The following is an 18,714-nucleotide window of genomic DNA, read 5'->3' as shown; positions in this document are numbered from 1 at the left end:
ATCCCTAACTTATTGGGTTCGGATTTCCTGATCAACTTAAATGAATCAAATATCCTTCTTCAGATACCTGATTTTCTAAAAAGGGGGTACAAATTTAATTCCAAAAATCGAATTGCTGCACCCTAACTCACTGAGCGTAGCAATTTATTTTCTCCAAAATGATTCCATCTTGTTATTCATTTTTTTGTTTATGCAAATTTAAACTTCAAAGATCATATTTTTAAAATCTTTCCAAATTCTTTACACTAAGACATTAAACAATCAATTAGGTACCAATTTTGGGCGTTGCAAGGGTGCTAATCCTTCCTCGTGCGTAACCGACTCCCGAACCTGTTTTCTTAAAATTCGTAGACCCCAAAAATTATTTTCAAGGTGATCCGATCACACCACAATAAAAGATCGATGGCGACTCCCCATTTCATTTTTAAAGTCGATCCCCACATTTCATCATAAAAATGGTTTCGACAGCTTGGCGACTCCGCTGGGGACCCCAAGAGAGTCAGGCCGTAAAATTGATTGTTTTTGTCTTATTGTCGAAATTCAAAAATTTGATTTTTGGATCTTCTCTTTGCATATGTTTGTATGATTATTGTGTTTTATAACTTGTCATCATATTGCATAAGGACTTTTTACTCTTGCCCTTTTTAAGTGGGAGTGAGAAGCTACTCCTTCGTGAGGTTTTCACCTCTATGCAGGATAGTGGATCACTTTCGGAGTACATCCGTACCTATGTCTTTGTGAGATTTTCATCTCCGTCCAGTCATAGGTAAATGTATTCCCCTGAACTGAACTTGGTCTGTATGAGCCTGTAATGGGTGAAGACTGAGGAATCTGCTGGTTCGGGTACTTTGACTTTAGAGCCAAACCGCATATAGATAGCCTAGGAATCCAGGTTAGGTAATTCCCCAAACTCTAGGGATTGCTCTTGTAAATGCTTGTTTCTTTTAAATTTGTTGCCAATTGTGTTGATATGTTATATTGACTTATGGTGTTTTATTGCTATGTTTGCATGTCATTACATATTCAAAAGAGTGTCGATTCAAGTTCGATTGTTAAATTAGGAAGTTTGTCATGGAAAACGACTTTCTTGATAAGGTGGAAGACAATGCCATGGTCCGTATATGGTCAGAGAATGTGCAACTGGAAAAGGGAGACAGTCTAGCTAAAGATTATGTGTCAGAGCTGTGGGACTATACTCGTATTAGCGTGACACAAAATAGCCTGCAGAAGCTGAGAGAAATATGGGATAAGTGGAATGATAAGACTAGGCAGTTGTTTTATTCTAGTTATGGAGATTTGCCATATTTACTTGATGTCAAGGTAGATGAGCGATTGTTTCGGGCCCTTGCTCAATGTTGGAACCCGACATATAGTTGTTTCACTTTTGGCAAAGTAGATTTGGTACCTACGGTGGAGGAATATACGGCCTTACTACACTGTCCAAGGCTTCAAGTGGATAAAGCATATTCTAGAGCCGCGTATGTCCCGGCATTTTGGAAGAAATTGATGAATATTACTGGCATGAGTGAGCAGTGGATTACGGCCATGATCAAACAGAAAGGGGAGTGTAAATGTATTCCATGGAAAATTTTGCGAGACTTGATTATAGCGCATTCGGATGGGAAAAAGAAGGTCGACGTGTTTGCTTTGAGTATCTACGGGTTAGTGATCTTTCCTAGAGCGTTGGGGCATGTTGACGAGGCGATTTCGGATCTCTTTGATCGGTTGAGTAAAGGGGTCACGCCTGTTCTGGCGATTTTAGCTGAAACGTTTAGATCTATGAATGCGTGTAGGCGAGCTGGAGAGGGTAGATTCATAGGTTGTGCACAATTGTTGTTAGCCTGGTTCCATAGTCATTTCTGGAAGGTCGAAAAAATTTCGTATCGGGTTTTCTGTAGGCATTACTCCCCGTTAAAAGAGATAGTGGCTACGCCAAGAAGGGATGACATATCAGAAGAAAACTGGACAGCAATCCTACAAAATCTTCAAGATGATGATGTGGAATGGAGAGCTCCCTGGTTGATTCCTGATGAAATCCTTTACCGTTGTGGAAGCTTTGACTGGGTCCCGTTGCTAGGGATTTGGGGGGCCATCGGGTATGCACCTTTGTTGGTCCTAAGGCAATACAATTCGAGACAGTTTGTGCCGGCAACGCAGGGTTTAGCTCAATGTGAGTTCTCGTACCGCGGAGACAATTACAAGAGAAGGGTGAAAGAAATTTCTCAGGCTTGGAATCAGGTTCATAGGATGAAAACACTAACTGTGGGTCCAATGACAACTCCAGAGTACGGAGAATGGCGAAGCAAGAGAATTAATGATAACATCCCAGAGTTAAACTTGGAGGATGCCCGATCAATGGAGGAATATTTACAAATTGTCCCATCAGAATTGGAGATTATAAAACAAGACTTCGAAAAGAGGAATTCAGAACTTGAAAGGAAAATAGAGCGTTTGGAAGAAGAGAAGATGCATTTGAGGCTGGACGTGGGAAGTCCAAAAGTTAGAGGCCGAAAAATTGAAGAAAGGGAAGAATAAAGTGAAAGAAGACTTGGATAGCTTAAAGACAGACTACAAAAAGTTAAGGGTATCAATGAGAACCGCGAGGCTAGGAAAGACTTCAGAACAATGGCGACGGGAAATCCAAGAGGAAAGAAACAAGGTTGAAGGATGGGAAAAGAAATACCAAGAGACTCAGGTACAAAACCAGGCCCTGGAGAGGAATTTGTTAGAAAGCTGGAGCATGACAGATGAATTAAAGGCACGAATAGTCGAACTTGAAAGGTCTCTTCACCGTTACCGAAATCGTAATACCGCGATAGAATTAAGAGCAAGCTTGAATAAGATTGAGGAAACAAAGAAAAGAGTGGAAGAGTTAGAGGCGATCCTACAGGATTGTGAGGCGCGGATTACATTTTCGAAGCAAATGAAGAACGTCAGAAAGAACAGCTCCATTACTATCAAAGCCAAGTTAGAGACAGAGATCACGTCATGGGAGAAGCTGTGACCCAGATTTGGGAGGTAGCCGATTACTTACAGACCCTGGCAATACAGGCTGATACTTTGAGCGTAAAGTACGAGCTAGAATCAGACCGGGGAAGAGAGCTTGCTTCGCTGCTTAAAAGGATTAAAATTCTGAGCATTAGGGCAAAATTATATATGTAATTTATCTTATGTAAAGAATGTTGTTATCCAAATGAAGCTTTCTAAATGAAATTGAATTAGAATCGACGTCTTTTTTGCATTCATGCATTGTATCACATTGTATCATATGCATTAAAATCCATTACAAGACCCTAATTGGTTAAAATTATTACAGTTAACCTGGAAACCGATAAAAGCTCACCCATTAAACATCAATACGGTACTCGACGGAAAACTAAGGAAATGGACCAAAGACTGGAAAAACTGGAACAAATGCAGCGGGATATGCAAGAACGATTACAAACACAAATGCAAGAGCGACTAGATAAAATTTAAGAGGACATGATGGAAAAGTTGATCAAAGCTCAAAAAGATTCCATGGCTGAATTGACCCATCTATTGACGAAAGGAGTAGATAAAGGAAAGGGCCCTATGGCTGATCATGGAGAGGGTAGCGAGGATCCGTTGTATCCTCCTGGTTTCACTCCACCAAATGCACGAACCCAAACTGAAATGTGCCCAAGAGGACCGTCTGTCACAATTATGCCACAACAACTACAAACTGGTGCCACAATTTTTCAAGGACGATCGAGTTTTAACCAGGGAGAAAACCCAATCAATCCCACTATTCCAGATTTTGATGAAGCAGTTGAAGAAGGTAAAGCAAGCACAGAATTGACAAAACAATGGGAGGATAGGTATAGGTGGTTGGAAGAAAAGTTCAAAGCCTTGGAAAGCGCTGATGGTAATCAGGGAATTGACGCTAAAGATCTAAGCTTGGTCCTAGATTTGGTACTACCTCCTAAATTTAAGATGTCTGAATTTGAGAAATATAACGGAACTAGTTGCCCCGAGGCCCACATCACTATGTTCTGTAGAAGGATGACTGGCTACGTCAATAACGATCAGTTATTAATCCACTATTTTCAAGACAATTTAGTAGAGGCAGCGTCTAAATGGTACAATCAATTGAGTCGTACCAGGATCAATTCTTGGAGGGACCTAGCACAGGTGTTCATGAAGCAGTACAACCATGTGAGGATATGACCCCCGATAGAATTACGCTACAAAACATGGAGAAGAAACCAGGTGAGAGTTTCAGACAGTACGCTCAAAGATGGAGGGAAGTTGCCATCCAAGTCCAACCACCGCTCTTAGAAAGAGAAACCACAATGCTCTTTATCAATACCTTAAAAGCCCCATTCATCACGCACATGCTAGGAAGTGCAACCAAAAGTTTCTCAGATATAGTAATGAATGGTGAAATGATTGAGAATGCCATCAGAAATGGGAAAATAGAAGCAGGAGAGAGCAACAAAAGGCCAGCCTCGAGAAGGAAAGAAAGTGAAGTAAATAATGTAGATGCATACAACAAGTCAATCACGGTGAATCAGCCGAGGAAGGTGAATGTTGGTCAACAGGGTTCAACGAGACAAGAATCTGGTAGGAGACAAGGTACGGAGAAGCCCCAGTTCACACCAATTCCGATGTCATACAGAGAGCTATGTCAGAATTTGTTTAACGCACACGTAGTTTCGCCCCATTACTTGACCCCTTTGTAGCCCCCATATCCCAAGTGGTACGATGCGAGCGCCCAATGTGACTACCATGCCGGAATTACAGGGCACTCAATAGAAAATTGCACTGCTTTTAAGAAGCTGGTCGAAAAGTTTATTAGTATGGGTGTTGTCAAGTTTGATGACTCATCGAACACAGAAAATCCGCTTCCCAATCATACTGATAAGGGAGTGAACATGATGAGCGAAAGTGGAGGAGAAGAGGTCAAGAATGACATCGCTGAAGTAAAAACTCCGTTGAAGTGGGTTTGGAGACAAATGGTGATGAGAGGGTTGGTTATTTCAAATTCTGAAGGAAGATGTGAAGCTAAAAACTTTTGTGAATTCCACCATGAGGTAGGACATGAAATTCAAGAGTGTGAGGGATTCAGGGATTTGGTCCAGAGCATGATGGACAACAAGGAGATGAGGTTTTATGAAAAAGCAGAGGGTAAAGGAAATATTTGCGCATCAGACTTGGAAGAAAAGACTACGGGAACGAATCATCCTGTGGTCATCATTTCACACCCTCGGAACAATGGGTTTAGTGTCCATACAACACCAAAAATCGTAATCCAGAAACCATCAAATTTTTCATACAAGAATGACAAAATGGTACCGTAGAATTATGGATGTAACATGACAATCTTGGGAAAAGAAGCAGAAAGAAATCAAGAAGTAGGTTCTTATACACGCAATGGGAAACGATATGATGCTCAGGCAGAACCGTCAAGAGAAGAGAATTGGAAGAAAGAGCAGAAGAAAGGAAAGGTCGTGGAAGTTAAGTCATTGGTTAATGAGCCGGTGAAAGAAGAGGAGACGAAGGAATTTTTGAAGTTTTTAAAACACAGCGAATATAGCGTTGTGGAACAGTTACGCAAACAGCCAGCCCGCATTTCTATATTAGCCTTGCTCCTAAGTTCAGAAGCGCACCGAAACGCACTATTAAAAGTACTAAATGAAACATATGTGGTGGAGGATATTTCAGTAAACAAGCTGGACCGGCTGGCCAACAATATAAATGCTGACAATTTTATATTCTTCAGCGATGACGAAATACCATCGGGAGGAAGAGGTTCCACTAAAGCTCTGCACATCACTGCCCGATGCAAGGGGTGCATACTCTCGGGGATCCTGATTGATAACGGATATGCACTGAACGTATTACCTTTATCTACTCTTAGTCGGCTACCGGTAAACAGTTCCCACATGAAAATGAGCCAGAGCATAGTAAGGGCATTTGATGGAACGGAAAAGAAGGTTATGGGGAGAATTGAGGTACCGTTAAAGATTGGCCCAATTACTTATGATGTGGACTTCTTGGTGATGGATATTAAGCCTTCCTACAATTGTTTATTGGGAAGGCCATGGATACACTCAGCTGGGGCAGTACCTTCATCGCTACACCAGAAGGTGAAGATAGTGTCAGAGGATCGGGTGATCACCATAAATGCCAAGGAAGAAATCATAGCGATGGTAACTGGCGATGCACCTTACGTGGAGATTGATGATGAGGCAGTGGAATGCTCCTTTCGGTCTTTAGAATTCGTGACCGCAATGTTCATTGCTGAAGGAAGCAGAGTTCCAGTACCGAAAATATCCAAGACCACTGAAATGGTGTTGCAATTGATGATTGGAAGAGGGGCTGCACCCGGAAAAGGATTGGGTAAGTATCTTCAAGGAAAGATTGAAGCACCGATGCTAAGGGAAAAGTTTGACAGTTATGGCTTAGGATACAAGCCAGACGTAAAGCAGAAGAAGAAAGAGGTGGAAAAAAGACAAGAGAGAAGAAGGGTACGTTTAAGCGGAAAAGAGGTCAAGTGGGAGCCTATGTCATTTCCCCACATATTCACATCTTTTGTATCGGGTGGATTTATTCATCCTGAACGTGGGGTGCCCCGAAGTAAAGATATTGGAGAAATGTTGAAAGTTGTACATATCAATGCTACTGAAACATCTGAGAAAAGGGCCTTGCTAGAGATCTGCCCTTGCGAACCTGGAAGCGAGCTAAACAACTGGATTGTGGAAGAAATCCCTGTAATCTTTAGGGCTTATTCAGAGTAATGCTCAAAACATTCTAGTTGTTTTAGCCTGGAAATGACAGGAAATCTTTTGTGAAAATGGCTTGAGCCTAAACATCGTTATTCTAATGAAATACATCTTTACATTCATATTCGAGCAAATATTCTTTTTTTTAAGCACTTTCTAATTGATTGTCCTGCAAATAATTCTTTCGTTTATAACCTTATTGAACAAATAATCATTCATAAATTCATATATTCTTGGTATATTCTTTGATATGCCCTCATAGGTCCTCAGATATCAACGACATGAATGATGTTGTTTCAAACACGGAGCTTTTTTTTGAGCAAGACATGTGTTTAGAGGGATCTTTCGACTTTGAAGATAATAAAGACCGTGGTATATCTCCAGACTTGTTGAGAATGGTAGAACAAGAGGATGAGCAGATCCTACCTTATAGGGAATCATTAGAAATCGTGAGCCTAGAAGAGGGAAAGGAGGTGAAAATTGGAACTGAAATCGCCGCAAAGACAAAGCAAGACCTCATTGAATTGCTGCGAGAATTCAAAGTTGTTTTCGCATGGTCATACTAAGATATGCCCGGGCTAAGCACTAGCATTGTGGTACATCGTCTGCCCATAAAAGAAGATTGTAAACCAGTTCAGCAGAAGCTCAGGAGGATGAGACCTGATGTTGTGCTAAAAATAAAAGAATAGGTCAAAAGGCAGTTCGATGTTGGGTTCTTACAGGAGATCAAATATTCGGATTGGGTAGCCAACATCGTCCTCGTTCCCAAGAAAGATGGAAAGGTACGGATGTGCGTGATTATAGGGATTTAAATAAGGCTAGTCCGAAGGACAATTTTTCGTTGCCTCACATTGATACCTTGGTAGACAACACGGCGGGATACTCACTATTCTCTTTCATGGATGGCTTTTCTGGATATAATCAAATAAAAATGCACCTTGAAGATATGGGAAAGACAACATTCATTACATTATGGGGAACATTTTGCTACAAAGTGATGCCTTTCGGATTGAAGAATGCGGGAGCAACATATCAAAGGGCTATGGTGACCTTGTTCCATGACATGATGCATAAGAGGTCGAAGTCTATGTTGATGATATGATTGCCAAATCTAGAACTGAAGAAGAACATGTCCAAGTCTTGAAGAGATTATTCTTGAGATTAAGGAAATTTCAGCTCAGGCTTAACCCTGCAAAATGCACTTTTGGAGCCAGATCAGGGAAGTTATTAGGCTTCATAGTTAGTAAGAAGGGGATTGAGGTAGACTTTGACAAAGTAAAAGCAATACGAGACCTACCTCCTCCGCGCACTCAGAAGAAAGTTCGAAGTTTCGTAGGAAGATTGAATTACATTGCTCGATTCTTTGCACAATTGACGGAGAAATGTGATCCAGTATTCCGTCTTTTAAAGAAGCATAATTCGGGTGATTGGGATGAGGAATGTCAGTAGGCTTTTGATAAGATAAAGCAATATTTGGCTAGTACTCCCGTATTATCGCCACCAAGTCCGGATAGGCCATTGATATTGTATCTAACGGTATTTGAGAATTTCATGGGATGTGTATTGGGTCAACACGATGAAACAGGAAAGAAGGAAAGGGCGATATATTATCTCAGCAAGAAATTCACTGGCTATAAAATGAAATATTCGTCAATCGAGAAATTGTGTTGTGCTTTAATCTGGGCAACACGAAGACTGAGGCAATATATGTTGTATCATACGACATGGCTGATCTCGAAGTTGGACCCTTTAAAATATATGATGGAATCAACTACTTTAAATGGGAGAATGGCTAAATGGCAGATCCTGCTCTCTGAGTTTGACATAGTATATGTAAGTCAAAAGGCCATAAAAGGGAGTGCAATAGCTGATTTCCTGGCTAGTAGAGCTTTGGAAGATTATGAGCCCTTAAACTTCGATTTTTCAAATGAGGACTTGATGTGTGTAGCAAACACTGAAGCAAACTCTCAATTGGACCACATCTGGAAGTTAAATTTTGATGGAGCTTCAAATGCTATAGGTAATGGAATTGGGGCAGTCTTAGTATCCCCAAGTGGAGACCATTATCCCGTCGCTGGAAAATTAGACTTTGATTGCACAAATAACATGGCGGAATATGAAGCATGTATTATGGGCATTCGTGCGGCCATTGAACGAAAAATCAAAGTGCTTAAAGTATATGGAGATTCCGCGTTGGTGATATACCAACTCAAAGGAGAATGGGAAACCAGAGACCCTAAGTTGATCAATTATAAAGAACTAGTTCTTGAATTGATTAACGAGTTTGATGATATCACTTTCAATTATCTCCTACGAGAGAAAAACCAAATGGCTGATGCCTTGGCTACTCTAGCCTCGATGATTCAGGTAAACAGGCTTGAAGTAATGAAGCCTATTCAGATGAGTATCTATGAAACCCCAGCTCATTGCTACAATATTGAGGAGGAAGGAAAGGACGATCACCCTTGGTATCAGAGTATCCTGCAGTATGTGAAGAATCGAGAGTACCCTAGTCAAGCAACAGAGAACGACAAGAGAACTCTGAGAAGAATAGCCGTCGAATATGTCTTAGACGGGGAGGTGCTATATAAAAGAAGGAAAGATCAGGTACTGTTGAGATGTGTGGATGCCATGGAAGCTAAGGAAATTTTGGAGGAAGTCCATGAAGGTATCTGTGGGACGCACGCCAATGGCTTCACCATGGCCAGACAGATCATGAGATTTGGGTACTATTGGTCCACTATGGAAAAGGATTGCATTATTTACGCCAAGAGATGTCATAAATGTCAGATTTATGGGGACAAGATGCATGCACCCCCTTCACCACTTCATGTTATGACCTCTCCATAGCCGTTTTCCATGTGGGGTATGGATGTCATTGGGCCGATATCGCCGAAGGCTTCTAACGGGCATCGCTTCATCTTCGTAGTCATTGATTACTTCACCAAGTGGGTAGAAGCTGCTTCATATGCGAATGTCACAAAGTCAGCAGTCAGCAAATTCTTAAAAAAAGAGATCATTTGTCGGTATGGAATGCCTGAGAGAATCATATCTGACAATGCGTTAAATTTAAACAATAGCACAATAGCTGAGGTTTGCAGCCAATTTAAGATCAAACATCATAACTCCTCGCCGTATCGTCCAAAAATGAATGGTGCAGTAGAAGCAACCAATAAGAACATTAAAAGAATCATGGGGAAAATGACTGAGACTTACAAAGATTGGCATGAGAAGTTATCCTTTGCTCTCCTTGCCTATCGAACATCTGTCAAAACTTCTACCGGGGCAACACCTTTTTCTCTAGTTTACAAAATGGAGGCAGTACTACCCATTGAAGTTGAGATCCCCTCTCTACGGGTATTATCCGAACTCCAGTTGGACGAAGCCGAGTGGGTCCAATCTCGTTATGATCAGTTGAACCTAATAGAGGAGAAGAGGTTGAGAGCCATTCACCATGGCAAATGTACCAAAAACGAATGATGCGAGCTTATGTTAAAAAAGTTCGCCCCAGAGAATTTCGCGAATGAGACTTGGTGCTAAAAAAGATCCTTCCTATGCAAAAGGACTTTAGAGGAAAATGAATGCCAAATTGGGAGGGTCCTTACGTTGTAAAGAAGGTTTTTTCTGGTGGAGCTTTAATCCTAAGTGAGATCGATGGTAAAAGTTTGCCAAACCCTGTAAACGCAGACTCCGTCAAAAGATACTTCGCTTGAAGGAAGGGGACCAAAGTGAAAACCCGCAAAGGGTGCTTTGCTCCCTAAAAAAAATTCGGAGAGGCCAAGGTGAAAACCCGCAAAGGGCGCCTTGAGATCAAGGGGGATTCGAGTCGAAAACCTGAAAAGGGCAGCTCAAATATTAGTCAGAGAAGGGCATAAGAAGATCGGAACCGTTCAAATTCTGATCAGGCCACACGATGATTTTGCTATACCTGAACCAGCAAGAAAGGGCATACGACACCTGGGAGCATCGACAGAGTACTGCAGATCTCCTAAACACATGCTAAATTCAGAATAGTTTTCAGAAGTTTGTACAGAGAAATTCAAGCTGCGATAACTGAGGCACCTAATTCTTACTGTATTGAATGTGTTAATACCTTTTTCAATTAACTTCTTTGTTATTCTTCTTTCGCTATGGTTGATATTTCATCTCTTTTGAGCTACGCTCAGACCCAACATTTATCCACAGTCATAATCTTTCAGCAAACATGTTGCATTAGAATAATGATTAATGGGCTGCTAAACTTTCACAAAGTAAGTTTTGCACATTACTCTGAGAAAAGTCTCTAAATAATACGGTAATCTGAAACAGGACTATTGTTTAGAATGAACTAGGTTTAAAGGTCGGAAATCTAAGAAAAGGACTGATTTTAGGTAATTCCTTCGGATTTTGTTGACGGAAGTGTCAGTCAGATAAAATGTCAACAATAATCATGAGTTAGAAAAGAGAGATCTCCTTGAAGGAAATTTCTTCGTGCATAAGCATTTAATATGGAAACTTGAGAGTGGTATACCAAAAGGTTTACACCTTCGGTATCCTCCAATTGTGGTAGAATATGAAGAAAGGACCAGAGTTCCCCATTTTTTTTAGTTGCATATTGAACACAACTCAATGAAGTGAACTCTGAGGTTTACAATAGAGGAAATTTGACTAAGGGATTCTCCATAAAGGCCAGTCGAGCAAGAAGGTGTTGTACCAACGTTAGCCTTAATAAACTCCGAGTAATGACCACCTAAGCGGGATCATTTTCAAAAATAAAATTTTGCATTCATGCAAACACCATTCACACATGTCTAGTTAGGAGCATTTGCTTCATTTTGATCATGCCGTACTAGTCATTAGGCATAATTAGGTTCATCATACAAGTCATGTTCCCCAGAGAATAGATCAGTGAAGATGGCAGATCCTATCTCCCTAAGCAATAGTGGAACGGATCGAAGACGGCGAATCTCATCTTCCCCAGGAGTAGGGAAACGGATTTAGACCATTAATCCTATCTCCTTAAGCAATAGTGGAGCGGATCGAAGACGTTAAATCTCATCTTCCCCAGGAGTAGGGAAACGGATTTAAGCCATTAATCCTATCTCTCTAAGCAATAGTGGAGCGGATCGAAGACGGCGAATCTCATCTTCCCCAGGAGTAGGGAAACAGATTTAGACCATTAATCCTATCTCCTTAAGTAATAGTGGAGCGGATCCAAGACGGCGAATCTCATCTTCCCCTAGAGTAGGGAAATGGATTTAGACCATTAATCCTATCTCCTTAAGCAATAGTGGAGCGGATCGAAGACGGCGAATCTCATCTTCCCCAGAAGTAGGGAAACGGATTTAAGCCACGGGTTCTATCTCCCTAAGCAATAGTGGAGCAGATCCAAGATGGCGAATCTCATCTTCCCCGGGAATAGGGAAATAAATTTAAGCCACAAATATTACCTCATCGACGTTGTGGTACCAACTCTTACCTCTGAAGATACAGTAGAATGGAATGAGGCAGCTCGAAGAAGAAGAGCACCAAGGTCCAAGCACGACTGGGAAAAATTGGTCCTCCTTAGTCTTTGCTCTATTCTCGTTACACGACAAAGAGCAAAGAGGGGCAGCTGTAATAGGCCCAATTTGCTCGGGCCCGATAAATAAACAAAACCAATATAAAATCAAATAAAAAATAGTCCCAAAACAGTCCATTTACAATGACCCAATACCAACCCAATGGCCCGAAATACAAACTAAACCCAATATAACAAGCCCAAATCAGCCCAGCCCAGACCCGATTACAATAGGATGGGAAGCCCTAGCATCAGCCCCAACCAACGCCGCAGCAGACGTCCCCTCGCACGTAGCACCGCTCGCACGAGCCTCGTACGCGCACCTTCGCCTCCATACATGCCACATCCGCAACCTCTGCACACAGTACCTGCAAGAAACGGGCAAATGAGCAGCAAAAAGGTTGACCACAAAACGAAAAGAGGCAGAAATCGGCAGAGAAAAGCAAAAAATAAGAAAATAAAAGAAAAATAGAAAAAAATTGTATTGATTTTTTATTTTATTTTCGGGTTATAAAAACCCCAAGTTGTATCATTTTCAAAAGAAAAAAGGAGGGGAATAGAAAAAAAAACACAACAAAAAAGAGGTAGATATTTCTCTCTTCTTTCGATTTTGTTGCATTCTTCCTTTCGATTCTCTTAGTGATAAACTAAATAGGAAATTAAGTTTCGAGTTTACCTGCCTCGGTGACCCAGCCGTCGTTCTTGGTGGTGTCGCGGCCACCGGAAGAACCACGAATGGTTCTAACCCGAGAACGACGCAAAAGGGGAGACGGGAAAACTATTTTTCTATCTTTTTTGAAGAAGATCTGATTAGCTTTTAGGGTTTTTTTACCTTTTTTTTTGTTTATCAGGGGACGTCTAAACGGCGCCATTTGGAGTCTGATCTGTGGCTCCAAAATGACGTCGTACTGACCTATATTGGCCTTCAACCCGATGACCCGACCCAGTGGGCGAAGGATCCGCGCGTCTTAAAGCCAAACGGGCTATTTGCGCTTTGGGTCCCTCTGCTTTTCTGGCGTGTTTCAATCCGGTTGTTCTATCTATTTTTAAATCTAATCTTTTATTTCATTTTCTTTTCGATTTAGTCCGCTGTGAAGTGCTGCGTTTTGGGGAAGCGGAATATTTCTCAATCGACCCCCATATAATTCGCACACTGCAGTAGGGCCCTCCATTTTATCTAAATCTCATTTATTTCCTGATATTTTGATTTTTTTGTGATTTAATCCTTCTTGTTATTATGTTTTTGGAAGCTTATCGTCATTTTTTGTTACATTTTCTTTATATATTTGTTTTCACATATAAATCATCTAACGTCTTTATAGAAAATTAATTTTAAATAATAAAGCTTTATGTTTTATATACATGCGCATATAACATGATTTCCATTCTTTTAGAATAAGCATACACATATAATGATGTATTATCATTGGCGAATGACACTTTTTCTTCCTTTATTTTATTTTATATTTTTCATGTAAAAAAAAACCTTATTCCTATAAAAACTTGTCGTTTTAATTTATTTATTTAACTTTTATGTATCATCACTATGTACATACTATTATTTTACTAAGTTTTACTTATATAAGATTAGAATGTATGTACTGATTTCAAGTTGTTTGCTTATATTTCACTACTTATTTTATTTGATTTCTTTTATATATGTCCTTACCAAATTGTTTTAAATACTTGTATTATTGGTTGTTGTCATTTTTTGACTCGTTTATAGAATATGAATCGATGGGCTGCTTAATTTTGATGTGGATGTTTGTATGATTATTAAAGTTGATGTTTGTATTCACCTATTGTTGGTTTAATTGTTGCTAATTTAAGTTTAAATTTTTATTTATCTTCTATATTATTGTTTAATCACGTTCTTTCGTAAGAGTTGTTTTATATTAAAGATTTATAATTGCCTTATTTCATGTTTCCTTTAAAAAAGGGGATGTGGCATTCATAAGTCCTCGAAAGAATCGTGCCTTAACTTATTAGGCTTCGATTCTTCTCGATGAACTTAGGTAATCAAGCGTCCATTTTAAAAAAAAAAAAAAGAGAAAATCATTCAATTATTAAAATAAAATTCTTAAGATTTCAAAATGTTACATCCTAACTTACTGGATATGACGTTTTGTTATCTCGATTCTAAAATAAAGGCAATGTTTGATGTTTAAGAATTTCAGAAAATTGATCCCTAACTTATTGGGTTCGGATTTCCTGATCAACTTAAATGAATCAAATATTCTTCTTCAGATACCTGATTTTCTAAAGAGGGGTACACATTTAATTCCAAAAATCGAATTGCTGCACCCTAACTCACTGAGCGTAGCAATTTATTTTCTCCAAAATGATTCCATCTTGTTATTCATTTTTTTGTTTATGCAAATTTAAACTTCAAAGATCATATTTTTAAAATCTTTCCAAATTCTTTACACTAAGACATTAAACAATCAATTCGGTACCAATTTTGGGCGTTGCGAGGGTGCTAATCCTTTCTCGTGCGTAACCGACTCCCGAACCTGTTTTCTTAAAATTTGTAGACCCCAAAAATTATTTTCAAGGTGATCCGATCACACCACAATAAAAGATCGGTGGCGACTCCCCATTTCATTTTTAAAGTCGATCCCCATTTTTCAAACCATAAAAATGGTTTCGACAAATAAAAATTAAATTATTTCAATTTTAAAAAAAAATTAATTTTGTCAATTTTGAAATTGAAAGAGTGAAAATATATATATTTACTTAATTAAATCAAGAGAGTTCTTTTTTCCTTAAGGCTTCTTTTATATATATATATATATATATTTGTAAGCATATGTTATAGATTTAAAATTTTATTTATGTGATGTAATCCTGTCCGAAACTATTTCATATTACCGTACTTTCTTTCATTTACAATAATATAAAAGGCAGCCTCGGGGATCTCCCAATTTTGCTTGCATTTTTGGTTCCCAATGTCAAACCTCAACTCTTAAAATTAATTTTGTTTTTCTTTTTGCCGTCACCACCATTAAAATCCTTCTTCTTCGTCTTGTTCTTCCTCTTCTCCTCCTTATTCGCTTCTTCTTTGTCTTTGCCCAACGCCCTTTCATTTGTTCTCTCTTCCTTCAAACTCTGTTTTTACTTTTAATGTACAAATTATGAAATTAGTATTACCACTATCTGCAAACACTAATTCAGTTTAGTTTCTTACAACACCAAGGCCAATGTTTCAAATGATCAAACATCACCCATATTTCCACCATATTAAAAGCTCGGTCTTTGGCTTTATGTTTTTGTTACCCACTTCACTTTTTGCTCTTTCCCTTCTTCTTTTAGCTTGCAATGGCTTCTCTGTTTTTTATATGTATCTCCCTGGTTATATCAAATCTTCACCGGAACCCATCAAATTGTTGCCTGAGAACCTTTCCGGCGACAAAACGGTGACAAAGTTGGTGTCTTCAGTGATGTATGCTGTGAAAGAAGAGAATCCACCTGGTGTTTTAAAGACCCATTTATCTCTTGTTAAAAAACCAAACTTTTCAATGGTTCCCATTGGCAAGGCTTCAGTTTTTAAGCCAAAGCAGGCTCGTTTAAGCCGTCAGATATTGAGAACACTGGGCTCAGGGACAAAGCCAAAAGGGTTTTTTTCCTCTAAAGTTAAGACCTTTTTCCGGAATTCAAAGTGTAAGTCTCGGTTCTTCATGACTTGGATTTCACCTATCGAGTCTTTAAGTGATAGAGAATTGCTTGCTATTGAGAGTGTGTTTAAATCACACCCCAAAGCCTGTTTAGTCATCGTCTCAAATTCATTGGATTCTAAAAAGGGAAGTGTTGTTTTGAAGCCATTTTCAGATATGGGGTTCAAGTTGATTGCTGTTCACCCTGATTTCGATTATATTTTCAAGAATACTTATGCTGAAACATGGTTTAATCGATTAAAGAACGGAAATATTAATCCTGGTGAAGTTTCTTTGGGTCAAAACCTTTCGAATTTGCTTAGACTTGCTTTGTTGTACAAGTATGGTGGTGTTTATTTAGATACTGATGTTCTAGTTTTAAAGAGTATCAATCGTTTAAGAAATGTAATCAGTGCTCAATCTATCAACCCCGAAACCAAGAACTGGAGCCGATTGAACAATGCCGTGCTGATTTTGATCAAAACCATCCATTGCTGTTCAAATTCATTCAAGAATTTGCACTCACTTTCGATGGAAACCGATGGGGTCACAATGGACCTTACTTGGTTTCGAGAGTGGTTGAGAGGGTCACTGGCCGCCCGGGGCTTAACTTCACGGTGTTGCCACCGTCGGCGTTTTATCCGGTCGATTGGACCCGGATTCGAAGCCTGTTTCAGGGGCCTCAAAACGAGACTCACTCGAATTGGTTGAAGCTTAAGCTCGGGCAGATTCAAAGGCAAAGCTATGCAATTCATCTTTGGAATAGACAAAGCAAGCAAGTTAAAGTTCAAGAAGGAAGCATCATTCATCATGTTATATCAGATTGCTGCATCTTCTGCAACTCTTTAAAATCAAAGTTTTAAAAGTATATAGAATAAGGATCATATGCCACATTTTCTGTCTTCCAAGTGTTTATCAATTTATAGTTATATGCAGATGATATATATACTTTTTTTAGGTTAAATTTCTTTTCATTTCACCATATAATAATAAAAAAGAAAAAGAAAATTTGAAGTAAAAAATATTATGAAAATTCTTGTACTAAAAGTCGGATTGTATTTTGTCTCATTTACTTAAAAAAATGAGTAAATTAGATCCCACATGTTAGATTAATGAGCAAATTATTCTTTTTGTTAAAAATTTAATTCATGAAGCTTGCATGAGGTGCATACACTACATGTAATTATTTGGTTATTTCGTCAATTACGTTTAGTTTTTAACATAGAAATAGATAATTTTTTTAACCAAAAAAAAGATTAATGTATTTTTTGATTTAACGTACAATTTTTTTTTATTTAAGTAAAATAGATAAAATGTAATCTAATTCCTAATATAAGGTTCTCTAGAATACTTTTAACAAAATTTCTCCATAAACTTTTGTTTTTTACTAATTAAATTCAATATGCGAACATGAAAAGATCATTCTTTTCAACATCGACAATAATTGAGACATATGTTGTATTGCATTATATAGGTTAAGTCCTGTTTATTCCACCATTATACCGATGGAGAAAATTCAAAGAAAAAAAAAAAGGAGAGTATCTTCATAAACTTTGTTCCTACCTATTAATTTCAATCTTTGAATATGGTGTTAAAATCGTTTTGTTCATGTAATAGTACTTTCATGGATGATACGAGGGAATCAAACAATAATTGAGATTTGGGTAGTTTGATTGGTTGAAGAATATATATATAATGGTGGAGGTCAGTTCTTGAATAATAAAGCTTCGAAAGTGATTTCTCAGCTTCCAAATAATGTACAACACTCTATCATTCACCTTATTCCTACAGATATGTCAATTGTAACTATCATCCTTATCTATTTTCGGAAAATCATGGAGGATTAAATTAATAGAATTTTTTTATCAATTGGTCAAATTTAAATCTTAATTTTAAAATGAATTATTTCTGTTAATGATATGTATTTTTTAAAAAGATAAGAGTATTATTGAAGCTTTTATATTAAAATTTGGATTGCATTTACTCTCTTTATTAAAAAAAGAGGTAAATTAATATTTATACATTATATCAAAGAGTAAATTGATTATTTTATTAAAAAATTCATTCATTTCTATTGTGTATCTCGTGCCACATGTACATCATATTGACATATAGGAATCGGTCTTTAACAATATAAATGGACGAATATTTTAACAAAAATGATCAATTTGCTCATTGATCTAATGTACAAGGACTAATTTGCTCATTTTTTAAGTAGATGGATCAAAATGCAATCTAACTCTTAATATAAGAACCTTTATAATACTTTTGCCTCTTTTAAAGATGATAGAATTTAAACTATAATCTCAAAATTGTTGATATGTTAAATTTTCCATTAAGCTAATAATTCATTGGGGCTAATGATATCTTTAGCATTAACTAAAAATTAAGACTTAAAATACTATTCTTTACTAAAAAAACTAATAAAATTAATATAAAAAAGATCTTTTACCAATTGAAGCGATTTTATATCAACTCTTTGATGGGCAAATTAATCTAATTTTGGACTAGTAACAACAACGATTAAAAAGGAAAACTAGATCAAAAAATAAACTCATTATATAAATGGATAAAAATATGAATTTAATGATATTTCAAACATCAACTAAAATAAAAATAACAAAAAAAACCCCTTATTTAATCGATTTCAGCACGAAGTAACTGGAAACATATAATATTCAGCAACTATTTAATTTAAATTATATGTTTATGATGTATATAATATAGTATTGGGTGAAGTCAATGTGTTGAGCAAAATGGTTGCTAGCTTCAAATG

The 18,714-nt window shown here is 38.0% G+C and overlaps 1 protein-coding gene and 1 pseudogene across 1 annotated transcript; both read left to right on the top strand.

Moving 5' to 3' along the window:
• The first annotated feature begins 1,071 nt into the window (after positions 1-1,071).
• Positions 1,072-2,535, top strand: LOC107900077 (uncharacterized). The gene has a single exon (XM_016825790.2). The coding sequence runs from the start codon at positions 1,072-1,074 to the stop codon at positions 2,533-2,535; it is 1,464 nt and encodes a 487-aa protein (XP_016681279.2).
• Positions 2,536-15,166: 12,631 nt separating this feature from the next.
• LOC107901669 (lactosylceramide 4-alpha-galactosyltransferase-like) lies at positions 15,167-17,051 on the top strand (annotated as a pseudogene).
• The last annotated feature ends 1,663 nt before the right edge of the window (positions 17,052-18,714 follow it).

The sequence above is a fragment of the Gossypium hirsutum genome, chromosome D06, assembly GCF_007990345.1.
Source record: "Gossypium hirsutum isolate 1008001.06 chromosome D06, Gossypium_hirsutum_v2.1, whole genome shotgun sequence".
NCBI lineage: Eukaryota > Viridiplantae > Streptophyta > Magnoliopsida > Malvales > Malvaceae > Gossypium > Gossypium hirsutum.
Note: the sequence above shows the minus strand (reverse complement) of the source record. Positions and strands in the feature narration are given on the sequence as shown.